General features: G+C 52.7%; 2 protein-coding genes across 6 annotated transcripts; one reads left to right on the forward strand and one right to left on the reverse strand.

The window, feature by feature from the left end:
- Nucleotides 1–1,284: 1,284 nt before the first annotated feature.
- PDCD1 (programmed cell death 1) lies at nucleotides 1,285–8,395 on the reverse strand. 4 transcript variants are annotated; one of them, XM_074591435.1, is made up of 6 exons: nucleotides 8,283–8,395; nucleotides 7,364–7,606; nucleotides 4,822–5,154; nucleotides 3,679–3,834; nucleotides 2,994–3,028; nucleotides 1,285–2,153 (listed from the first exon to the last, which is right to left on the reverse strand). In XM_074591435.1, exons 2-6 carry the CDS (start codon nucleotides 7,470–7,472, stop codon nucleotides 1,935–1,937), a joined length of 852 nt encoding a protein of 283 aa, XP_074447536.1. In that variant the 5' UTR covers nucleotides 7,473–7,606; nucleotides 8,283–8,395; the 3' UTR covers nucleotides 1,285–1,934. The 4 variants fall into 4 exon arrangements, 3 of the variants coding, with proteins under 3 accessions (XP_074447536.1, XP_074447535.1, XP_074447538.1); XR_012587559.1 differs by lacking the exon at nucleotides 8,283–8,395 and having other exon boundaries at nucleotides 1,356–1,604; nucleotides 1,759–2,153; nucleotides 7,364–7,687; XM_074591434.1 differs by lacking the exon at nucleotides 8,283–8,395 and having other exon boundaries at nucleotides 7,364–7,687.
- A 4,539-nt stretch (nucleotides 8,396–12,934) lies between these two features.
- On the forward strand, nucleotides 12,935–19,533 carry DYNLT2B (dynein light chain Tctex-type 2B). Of its 2 annotated transcripts, none has more exons than XM_074589939.1 (5): nucleotides 12,935–13,084; nucleotides 13,604–13,737; nucleotides 15,336–15,405; nucleotides 18,420–18,483; nucleotides 19,090–19,533. In XM_074589939.1, exons 1-5 carry the CDS (start codon nucleotides 13,017–13,019, stop codon nucleotides 19,135–19,137), a joined length of 384 nt encoding a protein of 127 aa, XP_074446040.1. In that variant the 5' UTR covers nucleotides 12,935–13,016; the 3' UTR covers nucleotides 19,138–19,533. The 2 variants fall into 2 exon arrangements, with proteins under 2 accessions (XP_074446040.1, XP_074446041.1); XM_074589940.1 differs by having other exon boundaries at nucleotides 12,946–13,084; nucleotides 13,621–13,737.
- Nucleotides 19,534–20,544: the final 1,011 nt, after the last annotated feature.

Raw genomic sequence — 20,544 nt, forward strand, 5'->3', positions numbered from 1 at the left:
AATGGCAGCGGGAGATGCTTTTGCTTCACCTCCAGTCCCACTGGTCAGCTTGGAGCCTCTGGCCGGCTGCAAACCACCATTCGTCAAGAGGGGAAGGGACCCATCCCTGACTGCTCTTGGGGGAAGGGGGATCAACCTGCATCAACCAGGGGATGCAGGAAGGGATGAAGACCCGGCACCTCCGCTGCCCAAGAGGCAGGATGGAAAATATGAAGCAGGGCCCACCCTCTTGCCGGCACCATGTCTGACGGGAAAGCCAAAAACAAAACTGCTGACTGAGCTCCCGCTTCTCGCCCGCTGCGGCTGCCTCCTGCCTCGGCTTTCCGGGCGAGCTGAGCCCAGCTGGCCACAGCAGGTCTCTGCCGGAGCCACTGGGGCAAGGAGCAGGGCTGCTGCTTGCAAAAAGCCCCGATGGGTTGAGCCATGCGTTGGCATGAGTGAATGTTGTGGGAGTTACAGCTCTGCCCACGGTGGCTTCTGGGAGCCAGGAACCGATGGGGACCACCACATCCACTCTCCTGCCCTGAGAAAAGGTGAAAGCCATCCCACCAGACAAATGTTCATCCCACCTATTCCCCTGTGGAGGTTTCTCAGGGACTTTCCAGCCCCCACAGGGGACAAACTGCGGTGCCTGGCGTGTCTCACCATTCACCCTGCTTCCAGGCTGGCTCCTGCAGGGCTGTCCTGGTTTCACTAGGGGTAAGAGAAAAAGAAACCTACTGAGAGTGACACCGAGGTGCGAGATGCAAGTGACTCTTCTCTGTTTCCGCTGGGTTTCATGGTCTCCTGGCAGGTCTCTGCTGCCTCCAAAGCCACTCCTTACTGAGGTTTCTCCCCTCTCAAGCAGCTGTCACTACTTCCCGTTCTGGTTTCTGTCAGGCAGCACGGCCCCGGCATTGCTTTCAAGAGGGAAAATGGAAGTTTGGAGCCAGAAAGCTGCACTTAGCACCATGCTGTGAGCTTTGCTCCGGCTCATGGCACCCAGGCCACCAGCACGGCGATGATGCTCATCCCCAACAAGTTGGGCGAGCGGTCCGAGACAAGCCTGGTAAGGGGGTGCTTGGTTTGCAGCTGCACCTGGGTGACCGGCTCAGACGGGCGAGAGCAAAAAGAGCGGTGGCTTCTCTAAATTATTAAGAGCAGCTTTGTGGAAGAGCGGCTTGCGTATCACACAGAGAGGCCCAGGAACCACAACAGACGCTGCCACCTCCCGGCTCTCGCCTGCGTGCTGCCAAGAGCCGTTATTTGCCTGCCCACGCATTTGCCATCACGAGTCAACAAACTCCCCGGACGTGAAATCCTTTATTCACCCCACAGGGGTGGATCCGTCTCCCACCTGTGGAGGGAGGGGCACGGGGATAGATTTCCCTTCTTGCAGAGGAGGAAAATGCCTGGAGACAGGAGGAAAACCAGCCGCCCACTTCCCAGGGTTTTCTTGAAATAGCAGTACACAAGGCAGTCTCTGCCCTCAGCCCCAGCCTCCTGTGAGCGGCATCTCCCAGGATCCACTCCAGCTCTGGCCTCCGGAGTTTCATCCCACAGTCGTGCTTTGCTAGTTGAGTCAGACCCAGGCGAGGGAAGCAGCGTGGCTGCTCCAGAGGGCCCTGGGTGGAGGTAGAAAACTAAGACACAATGTAAAATCCCCTTTGGGACAGACCTGTTGGCATCGCTGCTCTGCCCCAGCCCATTCTCCCTGCCCTGAGCAAAAAGGCGGCACATGGAGCCCAGCAGGGACATTCCTCATCCTGTGGTACCCACCCCACAGCCATGATCCCACCATGGCCAGGACTGTCCAATATCAACTCCAGCAGTGGCACCTCTGTTGCTCCGGTCCTTGCACGCTGGATCTTTCCCGACAGCAAACTGTGGTGGGAGCAAGGGGCCGGGGCAGCTTGTCCCTGCCCACAACCCCCAGCCAGGAGGGACCCCAGCCCTCAGCAGGGCTGTAACTGCAGCTGCCGAGTTCTCTCATCCTGGTGTTTCTTTGCCCGCTCCGGTGTGATGGGTTTCTCCTCTGGGAAGATGATGGTGGCGTATTCCGTCTGTTCGACTGGCCGGGTCTCAGAGGGCATCTGGGTGCACTGGTCCCGCTGAAACTCCAGCACACCATAGTCCACAGTGGACACAGACACCATGGGGGGCTTCCCTTCCTTCTACAAGGAAAACCCGTCAGGGCAATTTATCATCCAGAGGTACCTGCCAGCCCCAGAACAAGCCCCCTTTTTACAGCAAGTGCCAAAACCAGCTCTGAAGCGTCCCAGGAGGGTGAGAGCGATACAAAACAGAAAGACGCATAGACCTGGGATAGCATTTGCCCAGAGAAACCAGACCATGAGCCTTGGGGTCACCGCCAAGGCCATGTGGGTCTCGGTTCTCTGCCTCTCAGGCAGGTGGAGCTTCCCACTTGCCCGGCCATTGAAGACAGGGTCATGCCAGGAGCCCTTTTCCCACCTCTCCATCGGTCTCCAAGCTGGCACAGGGTGCACAAGGAGAGCCTGGGACTGAGTTTGCTCATCCCAGAGAGGGGAGAGAGAGGGGGGACCTACTCGTTGCCTTCAGCTACCTATTGGGGTTGGAGAGAAGATGGAGCCAGACTCTCCCCGGCAGTGCCCAGCAAAGGGAAGAGCAAAAACAGGGACTAGCTGCAGCAAAAGACATTTTAGCTTAACATATTTGGGTGGGAGGGGGAACATTTTGTCCCATTTTCTACAGCAACACAATCCACTGTTAAAGATAACCCCGCTTTGAGCAAAGCGTTGGACTACAGAGGTCCCACCCTATCTCAGGCAGTTTTTTGATTGTGATGGGGCTGTGCTGCAGGTGCAAAAAAGCAGTTGTAGCTGTGCAGAAAAGATCTTGCAGCATCAGAGAAGATAGGCGAAGCGAGAAGCCTGTGAAGGGCTGATAAAGGGAGGCCCTGCACCCTCCGCACCCCAGCGATGGCGCAATGCTCCCCTGCAGCATGGCAGGGCATCAAGAGACAGAAAACTTACCGCTGGTGCGTTTTCACTTGGTGGTTTCTGCACATCTGCAAAGTAACACGTTTGTTTAGAAGATGCTTGTGCGCAAGACAGCATGAGCATCTGGGGCTGATCCAGCACCCACATCCGAGGCGACTGCTGGACACCGCAACCATTGCACCATGCTTCCTCCTTCTCCACTCAGGGTCTAACCCCCTGATCATTACAAGCACAAGTGAGATACCAGCCCATGGTCTAGGGTTTAATTGGGTTTAGTGGGGTACAATTCCTCTGGAGTCCCCTCTCGGAGAGCCCCCCTGGCTGACTGTGGCATGGCCGAGGTGATGCCCAGTGCTATGGCAAGGAGACAACAAGATGCCCTGAAGGTGCCTGGGCAAGGTGCATGGGAGGGACTCGCATGCAGCATTAAAACACCATGCTAACCAGTGTTTCAGAGCCACAGCACGTGGCCTGGGGGCTCCATGAAGGGTGAGCATAGCCCAAAGCACTCTTCTCCCCTAGGCATGGAGATACCTGTACCATGGGGACGTGTCACAGCTGAGTTTAGCGCATTGAACCTGCCCGTGTACCCCAGGGAGCTGCAGGCATCCGGCTGCCCCTGGATTCAAGCTGGGTTTGTTGGGTAAGCATCACCACGTCAGGTTCCCTGGCAGACCCCAGCCCCTTGGTGTAGCACAGCCCCCATGAGTGATCATACCTCCTCTCCTGTACGTGATGGTGAGGTAGCCAAAGATCAGCAGGATAACCACCCCAGCCAGTAGCAGGATGCCCAGGAGCACAGCCTTGATGTGGTCCGGGGAATTGCCTTCCTCCATCTCGGGCTCTTCGGTGGCATTTGTCTTCTCAGGGGCTGCTGTAATAGCCATCCAAAAAAAGGGGGAACAAAACAGCTGGTCAGGAGTGTAAAATGGCCTCTCTAGTCCCCGACAAAGTCAACGGGGGAACACAGGGGCTATCCCCAGAAAGGGCTGCCACAGCCCCTCCATCCTTCCAGGGCCCCTAAATTTGGGCTGACGTGGTGAAAGTTTTGGCCATATCCCATTCCTTCCCATTGCAGGTGGTGAGGATGATCCCACACTGCTGAGAGCTGGGGTTCAAGGGGCCAGGGCACTGCAGTCCTGTGGCATGACCCCATGCCCGGCAGAGCCCCATGGAGGGCATGGCTTTCCCAAGCCTCCCAGCTGTTTCTGCATCCTGGAGACAGCACAGCTTCAGCTCACGCTGGGAGGAGATGTTGTGAAAGACAGCAACTTTTGCAGTGTTTTTCCTTTTTATAAAAGGCCATCTTCAGCCCCCCAAAACCTCCATGCTGCTAGGCAAGTGCACGGCATATCTTCCTGTGAGATCTCAGTCTCCCACACCATGGGGCTACAAGATCTTCTCAGGACATGGTTTTGTAAGAAGAGTATCTACACCAACACCGGCTGTTCAAGGGGTCTGAGCCCTGGTCATTACCCCAAACACAAGCCTTGTCCCCAAATAAAAGAGATGTTCAGGGGTGCAGGCAGCTCCCTGCGCTGGTCTCCTGCCTCCATCCATGGGTAAGGACTCACTCCTCCCCACAGCATCGCTGGGGACACAGCCCCAGCAGGATGGAGACCTCCTGCCTCAGGGCCAGATCCAGCCACAGTGCAGATGCAGGACAGCCTGTGTCCCTGGGCATCAACAAGGCATGCAAAGGAGAGGGGAAAGGGCAGAGCTGTGCTGTCCTGACCCACACCACGATCTCCCCCAGCAGGGTAGGACCTGCCTTATGCCCTTGGGGCTGCAGTGTGCCTTAGGGCCATAACAGCACAGGACATCAACAACCTGTCCCCCTCAGCTCAGCCCCCAGGCTGACCTGTGACAACCAGGTGGGACCGGTTGCTCTCCATCACTTTATCAGGTTCAAAGAAGGTGATCAGCCCACAGTAGTAGGAGCCCGAGTCATTCTGGTGAAGGTTCAGGATCTCAATCTTGAAGGCAGGAGTGTGATTGGTGAGCAGGTACTTCTCCGTCTTCGTCTGGGGATTGTTCCGGCTGATCTCAGCAATTTTTTGGGCTTGGCTGTGGTTGGTCTCCTTGTACCAATTGAGGCTGTACTCCGAACCGGAGTCGTTCTCCATGGAGATGTTGCAGAAGAAGGTGGCTGAGCCACCTGCAGGGAGAGTTAATACAGCTGGGAAGAAGGTCACTGTTTGGGAGAGAGGAAACAAGGAACAGACATGGTTACAGTGGGCAGAGGTCTCAGAAAGAGCTGCATCCCCCCGTGCAGGAACCAGGGATGCAAAGAGGGTGAGAGCCCGCCGTGCTCCGCACTAAGCGCCCTATCTCATGGAGGGGTGATGGGCTCCTACGTCCTAAACCCAGAGGCTCCACGAGTTCCTCAGCAGTTTCACTCTCAGATCCTGAAGGCCTCTACGGGGATTTACAAAAACCTCCTGGCGAGTGCTTATGAGCCCAGCCTCGTGTCATGGCCAGCACCAGGCTCACGTGCCAGCGATACAGGCAGCCTGGTGCTTGGCCAGTCCACAGCATCACCCCGGATCACAGGGAGGTACATCAGCCCTTGTCTCTCCCCTCCCAAGTGCGTGCCTGCCAGCCAGAGCGCAGTAACTGTACTGTGAAGTGGTTTCAGCAGAGCAAACTGGGCTCTGGGCTACCTAAAATTAGCCCAAAACACCTGTACTGGGGAAAACAGATTTGGGGGGTTGATTATTAAATCTATGTTGTATTTTAATGTCTGAGTTACCCTTCCTCCAGCTGATGTTGCCTCTGAAAGCGAGCAGAGCGACCGGGTCCCAGGCAGGGGCAGGACCCCACGGTGCAGCGCATCTCATGCTGGGGTACTCTGGATCTGCTTGCTGCTCCATGCTGGGAGCACAGAGTGGGCAGGGGCTGCCCAGGGCACGGTATTTGCCATCTCCAGCCTGAGACCATCTGACAGGGCAGAGCGACCTGGAGCTCACAATGCCATCCCTTTCCAGCCGCCTGTCCCCTCCCCGCATGTACGTGGGCAGCCAGGCATCCCCCTGGGGGGTCCTGGGCAGGCTTGCCAGGTTAATCCCAACACAGAGGGCGATCAGCCATGGCCGCAGCCCCCCCCCGGCCCTTAACACCAGCACTGCTGCTTCACCACATTTCCCTGCCCATGATCCCAGTGGGTTCATCCCCCCTGGGCAGCGGGGATGCTGCAAACAAAGACCAGGCTCACAACATCCCGGCTCAGCCAGCCCCATCCAGCAGCTGCCGCATTAACTTTTGCTCAGACTAATAAAAAGCAGGAAGAAGTATTTTTCACAAGCATTATCTGACCAAGCAATTCAAACCATCAATGCTTTGAAAAATTCCTGCCGTTATGAAATTTATCTTTCCTTTTCAGAAATCGCTGCCGACAGCAGCCTCAGGGCTTGCAGGCAGAGTTAGAAAAGTCCATGACTCCCCTCCAGCACTGGCCTGAGGCCACAGCACCGTGCCCTCAGCATCACCAACCAGAAAGGGAACTGGGACAATTCCTTGGATAGATACAGTATCAGATGGAAAACCGGGCTGAGAAATGAGGGATGAGGACCAAACAGGAGGAGGGAGAGAGAGAAATGCCCTGGTTCCCACAGGCAGCACTGTCTGCGGCAGTGCCCACACCAAGAGATGTAATTTTTGCAGTGTTCTGGGTTTCTTGTGATTAACAGCAAATATTCGGCAGGCTCGGAGCTTTGCTTCCTACCCAGTGCCGCTGCCAGCAATGAATGAAGCTCTCGGAGGATTTCCGAAAGCAGAGGTTGGGCTTACATGTTTCCCTGCATCTTCCCAGCACCAGAGGTAACATCTGCTCCAAGAGATGCCCAGCCCTGTGCCCACCCTTGGGGCAGAAAGCACCCGAAGCCACCAAAGAAAGAGCTGGGCTGTGAGGAAGAGGGAACACGGCTTCACCGGAGCTCTCAGTGAAGTCTGCACCCTGCTCGGACTCACCCCTTCGCCTCCGCCTCCCATTCTCCCCCAAATTTCACCCTGAGCAAAACTGCATGCAGGACCCCATCTGCCTCAGGGTCAAGCCCAAAGCAGGAGGTGCACCCCAAGGGCGCAGCCCGAAGCCATGAGAGCCAGAGCAGAAAACCCCAGACCCTGCAAGGCGCTGGCAAACCCAGAGGCTCAACACCAAACCCTGACCACGGACAGTGTGCCCACAATGGGGTGCCGGCACCACAGATATGGGACCTATCTCTTTTCTCCATCCTTTAACCCATTTCCCTTGCTTCAGCAGCACGTACCCAACAGCTTTGGGTTTTTTGCCTTCTTGGTGCCAGAGCTATTTTTAACTACAAAGCTCCCAGCCCTACGACATTTTCCACCGGCTGCGAACGACATGGGCTGTGCCGGTGAGTGTGCCACGCTCCAGTACCTACCCCGGCGGCAGCCGGCCAGCATGGGGCCGCAGAAGAGCAGGACGGCGTAGAGGCCGGTCAGGGCCACCTCCATACGGCCCCACATCGTCTTCGAGGCATCCGGAGCCATGGCGAGGTGGTCAATCCCCTGCCCGGGCAGGCGTGCTGTGTCGTGCCGTGCCGTGCTGTGCTGTGCCGCCCCCGGCTCTCTCCGTGCTTCCTTCCCCGCAGTGGCAGCTTGTTCTCCGGCGTGTGTGGCAGGGGCTGGGGTGGAAATGAAACGTGCCCGTCTGTGCCCCAGAGGGAAACCCGGGCTGCCTCCCGCCCCCGGCTTCCTCCCCGCAGAGGCAGGGATCAGCTGAGCTGAGCCTGGCCCCTTCGCCTCCCGGCACGCTCCCAGCGCGCTCCCACGCAGGCACCCAGACACCCAGCAGCGGGGACAGGCATCGCTCAACCTGCACCCTTTTTTGGGGAAAGCTCCCAGGGATGGAGCGGGCAGGGACCACAGGGGACATGTCCTTGGCTCCAAGCCTGGCCCAGGAGTAAAAGAGCTGTCTTGGGCTCCTGAGCACCCATGGGTGCTGGGTGCCCATGGCCGTGTGGCACTGGGCAGCTGGGCAGGGTCTGAGCAGCCATGGGGCACCCTGAGTGTCGTTTGGCAGGGTGCTCCCACTGGGAAGGGAAGGGAAGGGAAGGGAAGGGAAGGGAAGGGAAGGGAAGGGAAGGGAGCAGAGGGAGAAGGAGAAGGAAGTGATGGAGAAGGAGAAGGAGGAGGAGAAGGAGGAGGAGAAGGAGAAGGAGAAGGAGAAGGAGAAGGAGAAGGAGAAGGAGAAAGGAGGAGGAGGAGGAGGAGAAGGAAGAAGACGGAAAAAGAGAAGAAAAAGTAGGAGATGGAGAAGGAGGAAATGGAGAAGGAGAAGGACAAGTTTTGCCTCCTTACACGTGTTTCTCACAGAGAGCAGGGGCAGGTGCCCGGGGCCAAGGTGCTGTTATGACCTTTGCAGCAGACTTCTTCAATTTCTCCGCCGGTGATGTTCCCTGCTCGCTTTGCTGACTAATACTCGCATAGGAAATAACCAAAGGTGAAAGCAAGCCGTGGCTGGCTCCTCCGCTTCTCTCGAACACAGTCTCGGTGCCCCGCAATTTTGTAAAGCGTCAGGGGAAAATTAATAATCGGGGTGAAGGATGCAATTCTCATAATGATTTCATTATTTTCCGGGCTTTCAGAAACGAGCTGCGGGGCTGGGGCTTGCTCACCTCTCACTTTCAGACACAGCCCCAGCAGGCGAGCGGGCTGGGGGAGCCACCCCTCCTTCGCGATGGCCGAGGAGGGGGCTCTGAGCCAGGGCAGGCAGGGCTCACCCTGGGTTGGTGGCTCAATCCAGGCTGTCCTGGCTCCTCTTTTCCAGTTTCCTCCTGTTAGTGCAGCATCACTCCTTTCTTGTGAGCTTCTGGTCCTGCTTGGGCCACAGTGCAAGCCTGGGGGGCTGTCACCTCCTTGTCACTTCCTTGTCACCTTTTCATGCCACCTGGCCTTGTTCACAATTTCCTGCATTCTCATTTTAAAAAAAAAAAAAAAAAAAAAAAAAACTAAACTAAAATGAATTCCAGAAAACACGGAAGCTCACAGCAAGGAGGCTTTTCCACCTTGAGGCTTTTTGTCCCCAGATGGTGACACCAGGCACCCAGGCTGGGTGTGGGGAGGCTTGTTTGGCACTCACAACATGTTTTGGTTTTCTAAGGGCGGAAGATGTGACCGGTATCGCCACGGAGATCGCGACTCACCGAGCCAGGGATCGGCAGGAAAAACTGGCTCATCCTTCCCGCCCCGTGCAGCAGCGGAGGGCTCTGATTAAAATCGTAGCATGAATTGCTCAAACTTTCCAACACACGCTTGAAATGAAGCGTAAGCCGGTACCCGGGGCGGGGAGGCTGCCGCGACCACTAGAAACCAGCGGTGGCTGAATGCAAACCATACGGCAATGTTTTTAGATCCCCAGGTTCCTTCGGAAACACATGCCCAAATACTCCCCACCTGCTCCCCAGGTATCCACTGATACCGAAGGCTTTCCAGGCTGCCTGGGGAGCAGGATGAGGCCGTGTGTGGCCAGGAAGCACCAGGGGAGCTTGCAGAGCGAGCAGCAGAAACCACAGGGGAGGGCAAGCCGGGAGGTCTCCAGCAGCATGCTGATGGAAAGCTTGATCCACCATAAGAGAGAGAACAGGGGTTTTTTTCCCCTTTTTGACAAAAAAAAAATTAAAAAGGATGACAAGAATAAAAGAAAAGATTGATTTTGCTGATAGGAAGCCGCTGTGGGGGAAAGCGAGGTGAGCAGCGGTGCCGTGCCCCAGCCCAGCACGTGCCCCAGGTGCCGGCATCACGGAGGAACCTGGCCCCGGCCGCGCAGCAGCCCCTGGGCTTTGGGCAGGCTTTGTGCCCTGCCCGCACCCTGCCTGCACCCTGGCAGGCCAACACAGCTCCTGCTGGCTCCTGCATCACCTTCTCCAGCACTTGAGGAAAACAGCCTGGCTCCAGCTGTGCTGTAGCTCCCGCTCATGCTGGTAAATCCCCACCAGCACAAACGGGGTGGATGGCACATCTTGGAGTTAGCTGAAGGGGGCCTGACAAAGGTCCTTTGATCCTTAAAAAAATAAATTCTCTGTCTCTGAGCTGGAATACGGCGAATTGCAGGGGGAAGTCCTCTTCTATTTGGCCACCAAAAGTGCAAAACAAAGGCTTATAAGGAAGGAGAAAGAGCAATAAATGACTAAACGGGTTGTTCTTCAAAACTAAGAAACAGGAACTTCAGCATGCACATGTCACACCACTTCGCTGAAGCACAAATGTCCCTTTTTTCCCCCAACTAGAAGCTGGCCCAATGTGTCGGTGAAGGTCCCACCAATGTGGCTGGGACCCAGACAAGGCCCCAGTCTCCTGCAGCCATCACTGTCGGGGCACACAGCTATCAACCCTGAGCAGTCACCTCAACGGATCGAGGTTCAGTCCCAAAATGGCTTAAAAGCATCTGGGGTATTTAAGGAGCACTGAAAATTTGGAAGATGACAAAGAAAGCAATGATCAAACACATCAGATGGTGCCAACTGAAGCCTGGCGCTGAATGTCCTCAAAGCCCAGGGAAAGAAAAGTTTCACAAATGAGATGGGGAACACACATTATCGAAAAAAGATGCTGAGGATGAGAAACTCATAGGTTCCCAAAGATCCCTCCCCCACTGGTTTAACTGAATTCACATCTGTGGGCCTGGCGCAGGCAGGAGACGAGGTGGCTGGGGCAAGAAGAGGAAATGGTTAATAGTGTTTGCAAATAAACACGGAGAGCGCTGAGGTCTTTCAGATACTTCTCGGAAATTAGGAAGGCCCCTGCAAACAATTTGCATGAGCAAAACCTGACCGTTGGGGGTGGGAAAGGCAGCGGCCCCAGGGGGTGAGTAAGCAGCAAGTAAGCGGAGGGATGGAGTGGAGGCACAAAACTGTTCCTTTAGCGAGCGGTAATCGGCAGGGCAATGGCAACTGTGACGCGAAGGTGCCACATGGCTATGGCATGGGGCCACCACCACCTTCAGCATGGCAGCAGGGTGCTGTTCCTGCTGGCGGGCAGAGCTGATGCCCAGCCCGGCAGTACTAAGGGTGGACCATCTCTAGCGAGCGGTGCTGCTAAAGCCCGTGGAAATTGGGAGCTGATGATGATGATAAGCGTCTCAGCAACCTGCCTGCACTCAGGGCAGGTTGGAGCAGGACCTGGCACCAGCTGGGATGCATCCGCGCATCCCAAGCAAAACTCCAGCAGAGGCACCTCCTGGCACCCAAGGGGCACCTCCAGGTAGCACCCTGTCCGCAGAGCCCCAGTCCGGGGTGTCCCCCAGCCCTGCCGCATGTGATGGCCCCCTCCAGCCCACCGTCCCCAGCAGCAGCACGCTCCGCCCCGGCACCGGCTGCCCCTTCACGCTGTTTCCACTTGAAGCCCGGGGACCTTTCTCGGTGGTGTCACCCACTGCACGTAGGAAACGCGATGGTGGAGATCGCTGCATCAAGATAAAAGAGCGGAGGAAGCAGGATGTCAGCATCTCAGGAGGGGGCCGTGTCATAGGCACACCGTCCTTCGTCAGCCTTCCTTGGGACAGCCAGCAGCTGCGGACAGGGACAAGAGCACAAGGGTGTGACGGGGGGAGGATATTGGGGGAGCGACAATTCTGGAAGAAGTTCCTGGAGGAAGGCTGGGATCTCCATGATGATGGTTGGGATGGGTGGCCCAGAGGCAGGGAGGGAGCACAGGGTCTGGAATCGGGGGAACAGGCTCTGTCAGGGCAAGGATGGCAGGCTGTGCTCCCCTCTGCCTGCACCCATGGCCCCTGGGGTGGCTGGGCCTCCCAGCATGTCACCTGAGGCTGGGACACCAACACAGCCCCCTCTGGCCGAGGCCATGGAGTTCTGTCCTGCTTTGAGTGACACAGAACTGATTTCTCTTCCAGTAATTTTACTTTTCAGTAAGGTGTCTTCTAATGCTAGGGAAAACTGCACTTTTAGAAGACTCTAGTGTCCAAATTTGTGAAAATATTTACTTTGCAGCCAGCTATGGTGCGTGGATTTCAAGGTCTCGGTGTTTTTGAGCCTCGCCAGGCGTGGGGATGATGAGGAGTGACACCCGGGCACTTGACCCAAGCTGCCAGCAAGGATTATTTCATATCACGAACATCACATTCGATACAAATTAGACAGTTTGCTGAGGGGTTCCCTCTCTTCTTTGATGGTTGCAATCCTGAGAACTCCTTGCCCGGGTGCCGGTCCCCCAAGCCCTTCCCTTCCTCCCAGCAGTGCCCAGCTTCCCGCTGACGTAATTGGCTGAGTATGATCCTTGTACACTTTATCTTGGTATTGGGATCAATATTGGTTCTTTTGTGTTATTAATGTTAATTAGTCTTAGTCTATTAAATATGTTTATATATTTCAACCCTTGGCTTTCCTTGTTTTTCCCAATTCCCCTTCCCGGGTGGGGAGGAGTCACCAGGTGAGAGAATAATTGTCTAAACGACAATAAATCGGCGTGGGTTCCTCAAACCACCACAGCTTGCCAAGACGCCTCGGGGGACCCCCTGGGGACCCCCCCTGCCGTGCCGGCACCCAGAGCACATGGGCTCCGCGGCCGCTCCAGCCCTGGGCGAGCGACGGGTGGGTGGGGGCTTCGGCTGCTGCCGCTTTTGGGGCAATTTTGGGTGGGAGGAGGCCACCGCGAACCCCCGGCGCCGCGACCCAGCCCCGCAGCCGCCCTCTCCCCCCATCAGACCCCCCGCCACACTCGCCTCCCGTGGCAGCGGGCTCGGCAAACCCGTCATTTGCAATTGCAACCATTATTGCCATTATTTCCCGCTTATTTACCCATTATTTTTTTGTGTAATTATTTTTTTTAAATTGTAAAAAATGCCAACATACAAAATTGTTTTGACAAATGCCAAACATAAACACAGAGCCCTCCCCAGCCCCAGACTCCCCCCGGGCGCGCACCCCAGCTCCGCGCGTCGGATGCACTACTGCCACCGCGGTTGCGCGCCATGACGTAAGGCACTGCGCCGTGACGTAAAGGCGGTGCGCCGTGACGCGACGGAGACGGAAGTGGTGGTGGTTGTCAGGGTAACCAGCGCCGGGGCGGTCTGTGGCCATGGGCGAGCTGGGCCCGGACGATGGGGCCGGGAACACGTACAGCCTGCGGCCCGGCCTCCAGCACCGGTGAGCCGGGGGGGCGCCTGGGGCGGTGGCTCCGGGGCGGGAGGGGCGTGTCCTGGGGGATTCGGGTGGAGGGGCGGCCCTGGAGATGTGGGAGCTGCGGAGGGACTGTCGGGGAGGGGGTCCCTGGGTATGGAGGGCTGGGATGAGGCTATGGGGCTGGGGGGGGTGGGGTGTTGGAAGTGGGGGAGCCCTGGGTTTGGGGACTGGGGGGGGCACTGGGCTCCCAGAGCAACTTTTGACATGAGGTGTAGGGGGATGTGGGTGGGGAGGTGAGGAGAGCACAGGTGGGAGATAGCCCCCGATGGGGCTGGTTTTGCACCTGTGTTTATGGGTGTTTGGCTTTTGGCAGGGCTGGTTGAGGATCTCCATCTTAGCTGGGGTTTTTTTCCCCCAGGTTTTTTCATTTGCCTTTATTATGTGACAGCTAAATTTTCCCAGGTCGGGTTATCTATGTTTCTACACGTTGTGTGAACTTTCTGGGCCTTCTGTTGCTGTTTGGGTTTTTTTTTGCGCTGATAGATTTAAGTCATCCACAGTAAAAGAATGTATCCGTGCGATACTGAAGGAGAAGCTGGCCAACGTAGAGTATGTCCCAGAAGAAATGCCTCAGCTTACAAAGTCTTTATCAGAGACAATAAAAGACAGACTGAAAGGTAAGGCGGTTTGCTGGGGAAGTAATTTTTTTTTTCTTGCTGTGTCCTCTCCCTTTGACAAAATCCCTCTTTCCTCCTTTATTCTTGAAATCTCTATTTCTTCCCCGTTGACTGACCTACTGTTATGAAACATTCTTGCCTATCTACATACGTTCCTTGCCTGCGGAACTGGAAACCTAAATCAAGCAGACAAGATTTGTTTTTTGTATAGACTGGCTGGTGTGGGCTTTCAGCATTGGAGGGGCTGCAGGGGGAAAGAAGGTACATTAGAGAGAAGGAAGAAGTGATGCTTCTTGCTTCAATAAACAGAATCATTCCTGCTTTTTTTCTGCTGCAAGCTAGATCAGAGTGGAATAGCAGGGAGATCAGAACAAGGCCCAGTGGGAGCAGTGAAGGGAGAGTTAGGAGCACAGCCAAGGGAGGGCGTGACGACAGCCTTACTGCACTGGAAAAAGGTCTTGGTGGTGCTGTGCAGGATGCCCTCCAACACTTTTGAGTTCAAGAACTAAACTTCAGGCTCTGGCAGGTGTTTCCTGTGTTCAGTGCTTGAACAAGTACATAGATGTGAGTCGGCACAATCACTTTTTATTTGCCTTCTTCCTGGGGACAGGCTGGTGCTCCATATGCTGGGCTGGCCTGACACGGTGACACAGATGTACCATCACCCTCGGCAGGAATCATGGATTTATGCTTCTTCCAGAATTACACATCTGCTTTAAAACCAGTAGCAGCTGTAGTCCCAGCACATGTTGATGCTGAGCTAATATGCACAGGGCTTGGCTTCAGTAATTTGTAAACACGCTTGCAGTGGCCTGAAGCGAGATTAGCCTGGTGTGGCTGTTGTATCAGCCAGCATCTCTGGAATTGACATGGTGGATGTTACCAGGCCCAGCATGTTGTGTTCAATCCTGCAGTGGAAACACTGCGCCAGAGTCTTCCTGGGACACTGCTTTGTTGAAGACAGGCATTACGATCTATATTTTATTTTAAACATGCTTGTTCTGATTTGGCTTCTGGAACATTGCCATGGCCTGACTGGATCTGGCCTGTGCCCCAGAGGTATTTCTTTAGTATTGTAAAACAACTGCATATCTTTGCAGACACATAGCGTAGATCCACACATGCTTTTATGTGGCCGTTTATCCCAGCTCAGAAGCAAAGGAAACACCTACATGGCTGAAGAATCTCTGCAATACTTTTGCATCAGAACAGTTTTAAAATAAGCCTTTTTTTTTTTTTCAAATTGGATTTTGTCCACCAGCAGCCTTATTTACATTCTTTCTATGTGTTCAGTTCTTGAAAGATGTCAGGGCAGAATGCTGACATACAGTGTGGCTGTTCAGGGGTGTCTTCTGCCTTAGATGCATCTTTTAATGGATGCCAAATACCCTCTTCACCCTTTAACTCCAATAAGACTGTGGTACTCTGTACCAAGGAAAATGAAGCCGCAAGGCAGTCTGTCCACTTCACCAATTGCATGGACTTGTACAGGATGCTTGCTTTGTAACCAAAAATCTTTAGCTTTCTGGGTCCTGTTTTGGGCTCATATTTTAAACAGGTCATTGCTCTCACTATTATTTTTTTTTCTCCCCTTCCAGAGGAGGGATTTGACAGGTACAAAATGGTGGTGCAGGTTGTGATTGGAGAGCAGAGAGGAGAAGGAGTGAAGTAAGTTTTCAACCTACTAACTGTATTACTATAATTTTTGTTGGGTTAGGGTGGGTTTTTTTTTTCTTTGGAAGCTGCTTCAAACTTTCCTAGGCTACAGCAATCTCTCTGCAGATGATAAAGTGTAAAACAGTTTCTTTTAAGTGGAAAGTGAGGGCTTGGACTGTGCCTGATGGAATTACGCAGTGATAATTGGCTGTGTGGTGGTTCTTAGCAAGCTGAAATGCTGAAAAGTGTTTGTGAGAGCAGTGTTGCAGAAAGGCATTAGATGTTGTACTTATGATGAACTAGAGCACACACCCAGTCCTTTCTCAAGGCCCTGCTGGAGCACAAGAGCCATGGTAACTCACTTCTACCTAAAGCCAGATTTCTACAAGTACTGCGTTTGCATTTAATCCCCCCTGGTAGGCATTTTTCAGAAGTTTAAATATCCGTAATCCACACGCAATACTGTCCTGGGAGTCGAGCCTAGACTGTGGGTGCTGAGCACTTGCAGTCCAGCTCCAGATGCCTGCAATCAGACAAAAGAATTCCTCATGGCTGCAGTAGTGGGCTGTAGCTTTCCATTACTAGTGAGTAGGGAGAAGACAAAAAAGAACAGCCCACAAGGTTTATGTGTTTTATCTGCTGGGCTTATCTTTATTATTGCGCCTGGTACGCCAGCAGAAGCTAAGTGCAGCAGAGATGTAATCAGATCTGCTGCTTCAATGTTCTGGAGGTCAGGAAGGAATATTTGTACCTGCTGCTTAGGCTTTTGTCAGGAATGTCTGTCTGCGGGCAGGCTGCTCCAGAAGCACCGTACCAGGGTGACTGGTTCAATGAAGTGGCCTGATTTGAAATGTGAAGCCCAGCAACACAGACTGACAGAGCAATTGGGGAAATTCTCTGGTTTGCAATAGGCAGGAGGCAAGACTGAAGTGTGATCACTAACATCGTTAATGCAAAATACTGTGTAACCAGGCTATTCCTGAGGCAGAGTGGATTATTGGAGTGGAAAAAAATAAAAAAGAAAAAAAAACACCACCAGCATAACCCTGAGGGCTAAGGTAATAGGAAAAAAAGGATGAAATTCAGCAGGCTTATAAATCATACGTGTAGGGACTAAGAACAACACGCTGCCACAAACAGGGATCCGGTCAGCTGAGACTGACTAGGGCAGGGCATTTCCAGCAAAGAAAGGGGAGTGTCAATAACATTAGACAAGGCAGCAGCAAGGTATTGGCTGTAATATCCTGTTATTGTTGTCCCAAAACTCGTGGGATCATTTACCCGGTGTGCAAGCCAATAACACACAGAGTCAAGGTACTAACTACTTATTAGCAGTTCTGCGCAGAAAAGGGTGCTAGGGGATATTTCCACAAAGCTAGCACACGCAGCACTGAAACAGTCCTTCACTTATACATTGTAAATTAGCATAATTAACATATTCATTGTTTATCAGCTTTTTACTGGTGCGTATAATTCCTTATCTTGAAGCCGATTGGCATAAAATGTCCTCGTCTCCAGTTAAAGGTACAGTATCTCTTAATTTTACTGTGCAGGCTCAGTGTGTGAGAGTCTTCAAGTGGAGGCAGCTATCCTAACTTCTAGAGGAGTGGTTTTCATATTATAATTAGTCAAGTTCACCTTAACACATTTCATGCAGTATAGCCAAGTTTCTTGGGCAATTGGCCCAGTGAAGTTTCTGCTACTTGGTTTTAGGTCTGTTTGTTCCTTTTCTCCCATTGCCTTGTCAAGAATCATTTACTCAAATGATTTACAGAGTTACTATCATAGAGGTTTCAATATTGTTATGGTCCGGTTTCTTGTCTTCAGGGTAAGGCTTGGACTGAAGCAGGTGTAGAAAAAAGGCCAGCAGGATGGTCGGGGAACAGGGAGGATAGGTACGAAAGGACTAGAAAACCTTAGCTCATGCTCTAGTAACACGAAGTCTGCCAAGGAATACGATAGCTCCCTATAAATAAATTGGGAGCATGTGCTAGAGGGTGCGGGAGGTGAAGGACAAGAACAAATAAGCTAATTTAGCCACCAATATGCATAGGCCAGAAGTCAAATATTCTCAAGCACCATAGCAATGAGGTTTCAAGCCCTGCTACACAGAGGATATGAAGAATCACAGGATCTTCATGGTTGGAAAGGACCTTTGAGATCATCGAGTCCAACCATACACACACAAAAAAACCCCCTACAATCTCTGCCACTAGAGCATGCCCTGAAGTGCCACATCTAGACATTTCTTAAACACCTCTAGGGATGGTGACTCAACCCCCTCCCTGGGCAGGCTGTTCCAGTGCCTGACCACTCTTTCAGTAAAGTAATTCTTCCTAATGTCTAATCTAAACCTCCCCTGCTGCAACTTCAGACCATTTCCTCTGGTCCTGTCATTATTCACCTGGGAGAAGAGGCCACCACCCACCTCTCTCCAGCCTCCTTTCAGGTAGTTGTAGAAGGCAATGAGGTCTCCCCTCAGCCTCCTCTTCTCCAAGCTAAACATGCCCAGCTCCCTCAGCCTCTCCTCATATGACCTGGTCTCCAGACCCCTCACCAGCCTGGCAGCTCTCCTCTGGACACGCTCCAGCATCTCAATGTCCCTCTTGTACAGAGGGGCCCAGAACTGAACGCAGTACTCGAGGTGAGGCCTCACCAGTGCCGAGTACAGAGGCACCATCACTTCCCTGCTCCTGCTGGCCACGCTGTTCCTGATACAGGCCAGGATGCTGTTGGCGTTCTTGGCCACCTGGGCACACTGCTGGCTCATGTTAAGCTGGCCGTCCACCAGCACCCCCAGGTCCTTTTCTGGTATGGGCAGGGTTGGTAGCTGATGAGTTTGAAGATGGAGCTTGATCCACATACAGAGAGGGTTACAGCACATGGGGGAATTCAGCAGTGGGGATCTAGGCTCAGGATTCAGGAGAACACTTTAAAGGAAGCTCGCTTGAGGAGAGTATCTGGTCACTTAGGTCCTTAAACACGAACTCTGTGGGTAATGGCTCCGCTCTGTCTCCTTTGTCTAGTATGGCTGCGCGATGTTTCTGGGATGCTGACACTGACAGCTATGCTCACGACGTGTTCATGAATGTAAGTATCGGCTGTTTTACCATGGGAAAGTGAAAAGCCGCTTGCTTTTGTATGAGAGGCGGAGTCACCTTAAACATGGAGCAGACAGAAAACAACCACTAGAAGGAAGGAAGGAACCAAGACCTATTGAAACAGTATGATTTACATCCTCATTGACAAAACATACTTAGATATAATATCCAACACAGTAAAACTTATTTCCTGAGTAGGTCATACAGTACTGTTCACAAGTCGTTATAGTCACACCATTTTACAGGTGCAGAGAGGAAGCACAAGAGATAAAGTCTTCTCTTATATGCTTTGCTGGAATCCAGGACTGAGCAAAAGTCAAGGTTTTATTTCATTATTATTTTATTTTAAACTGACACCTAGACACCTGCGGGTGCATGGATGGAGTAAATTGAGGCACTTCTGGCATTCAGGCGCATTGACCTGGGTTACACCGCAAGTGAGGTGAATAAGAAACTAACTAAAAGACAGAACATTGCAATATGTTACAATATAAGGTTATGCTCTGCTCTAAATGTTCCCTTAGGTTATCCTTTTCGGTTAGGCTAGCAAAGAGCTTGCCTTTACTAACCCAGAGCCTTTCGCTGTTTTCCCCAGGACAGCCTGTTTTGTGTGGTAGCTGCATTTGGCTGCTTCTACTATTGAAGACTGTAAACAATCTACAGAAGGACAGAGGTGGGGCAGAACTCTTTAGGGTATTCTTGGTTAACGTGCACAAAAGCATCGTGTTCTTCCTTTAGTACCTAACAAAAAAAACAGCTCTACAAACATGTCCTACGCCTGTTCTACACACTACAACATTCCTTCTTCCTTGTGGGTATTGATATAGCTTTAAGCACAATATTGTTATGTCCTTTATTTAAATCACCCTTTGTTTTTATATAGCATATTGGTTTTGTCCTAAAAAAGTGTATTGCCAATAGCCCTTGTTTCTAAGGCAAATTCAACTTTTGTCTTGAAAGGGTTCTGATTTTTGTTAACTTTCTGAAATGAACGAACTATTTATAAGAAATGTAACATAATAAATCTATGTATTTAACATTTTGTCTCTTGTGGGTTGACCAGGTTGCCATTCCCACCATTGTCCTTTTCTTTCCACTCTACAAGATGCACTAGCCTTGGCTGCTTGTCTGTGCTTCTCAGAGGAGCGTTTGCTGAGGGTCCTTTGTAAGTTAACCCATAAAGCCAACCTCATATTCTGGTTATCCAGAGTTGTTCCTGTGACTCCCATAACAACTGGGCTGTGAATCCCAGCTAAGTGTCACACGAGATGATATTAACTGATAAGAAGACAAAGTATTTAGGACACTAGGTCAGGCTAGTAACCTGCACACCCTACTGACAGCCGAAACTCCTCCCTGCTCTAACTCCTCATTGGTTTGCCGCAATTTGGCAGCTGTGGATGCTGTGAGTAATCACTGCTCATTGCCTGCTGCAGCAGATACTGCAGTGTTTTCTCAATTTTCTCAATCTTGCCTTCCTGTAATTGTCTTGGCATACGAGGGTGGATGTTTGGAGCCCAAACTTGTTAGGTGGGACTCCAGCCTTGTAAAAGAGCAGTAGAAAAGGCTGCTGTAGATCAGAAAAGGGGTGATAAAGCTTCTCACCTCCCCAAAAGTTAGAGGACCGGCCTGGTTCCCAAGAGAGTGGGTGCCACCAGAGTGCATCCTGGGTGCCCATTGGAAAAAGTTGCTCTGTGGTGATGCCTGTTCCGGCTCTGCTGACTGAGGAGCAAGCACAGCTGAGTAATTTCAATGGCACAAATGGCCTTTAGAGTGCTGAAGTTGGGTGAGGTGAATCCCAAATCCTGCCCTCACCAGCCACTAGAGCAAAACGCGCTCTGCCCCTGCAGCTCTCGGAAAGTGGGGAAGTAACAAATTACAATGCATTTTCTACAATCACTCTTTTGGCTACCATACCGGAGGCAGCGTGCACCTGTTTGTTTATTGTGTTTGTTTGAAAGTGGTTTCCTCTCATTTTCCTCCGATGGGAAACAGAGGATGAGTTCCCCGATTGCTGCCCGCGGCTGCTGCTCGTTCAGGGAGCTGCAGG

This window comes from Larus michahellis, chromosome 6, assembly GCF_964199755.1.
Source record: "Larus michahellis chromosome 6, bLarMic1.1, whole genome shotgun sequence".
In the NCBI taxonomy this organism is placed as follows: Eukaryota; Metazoa; Chordata; class Aves; order Charadriiformes; family Laridae; genus Larus; species Larus michahellis.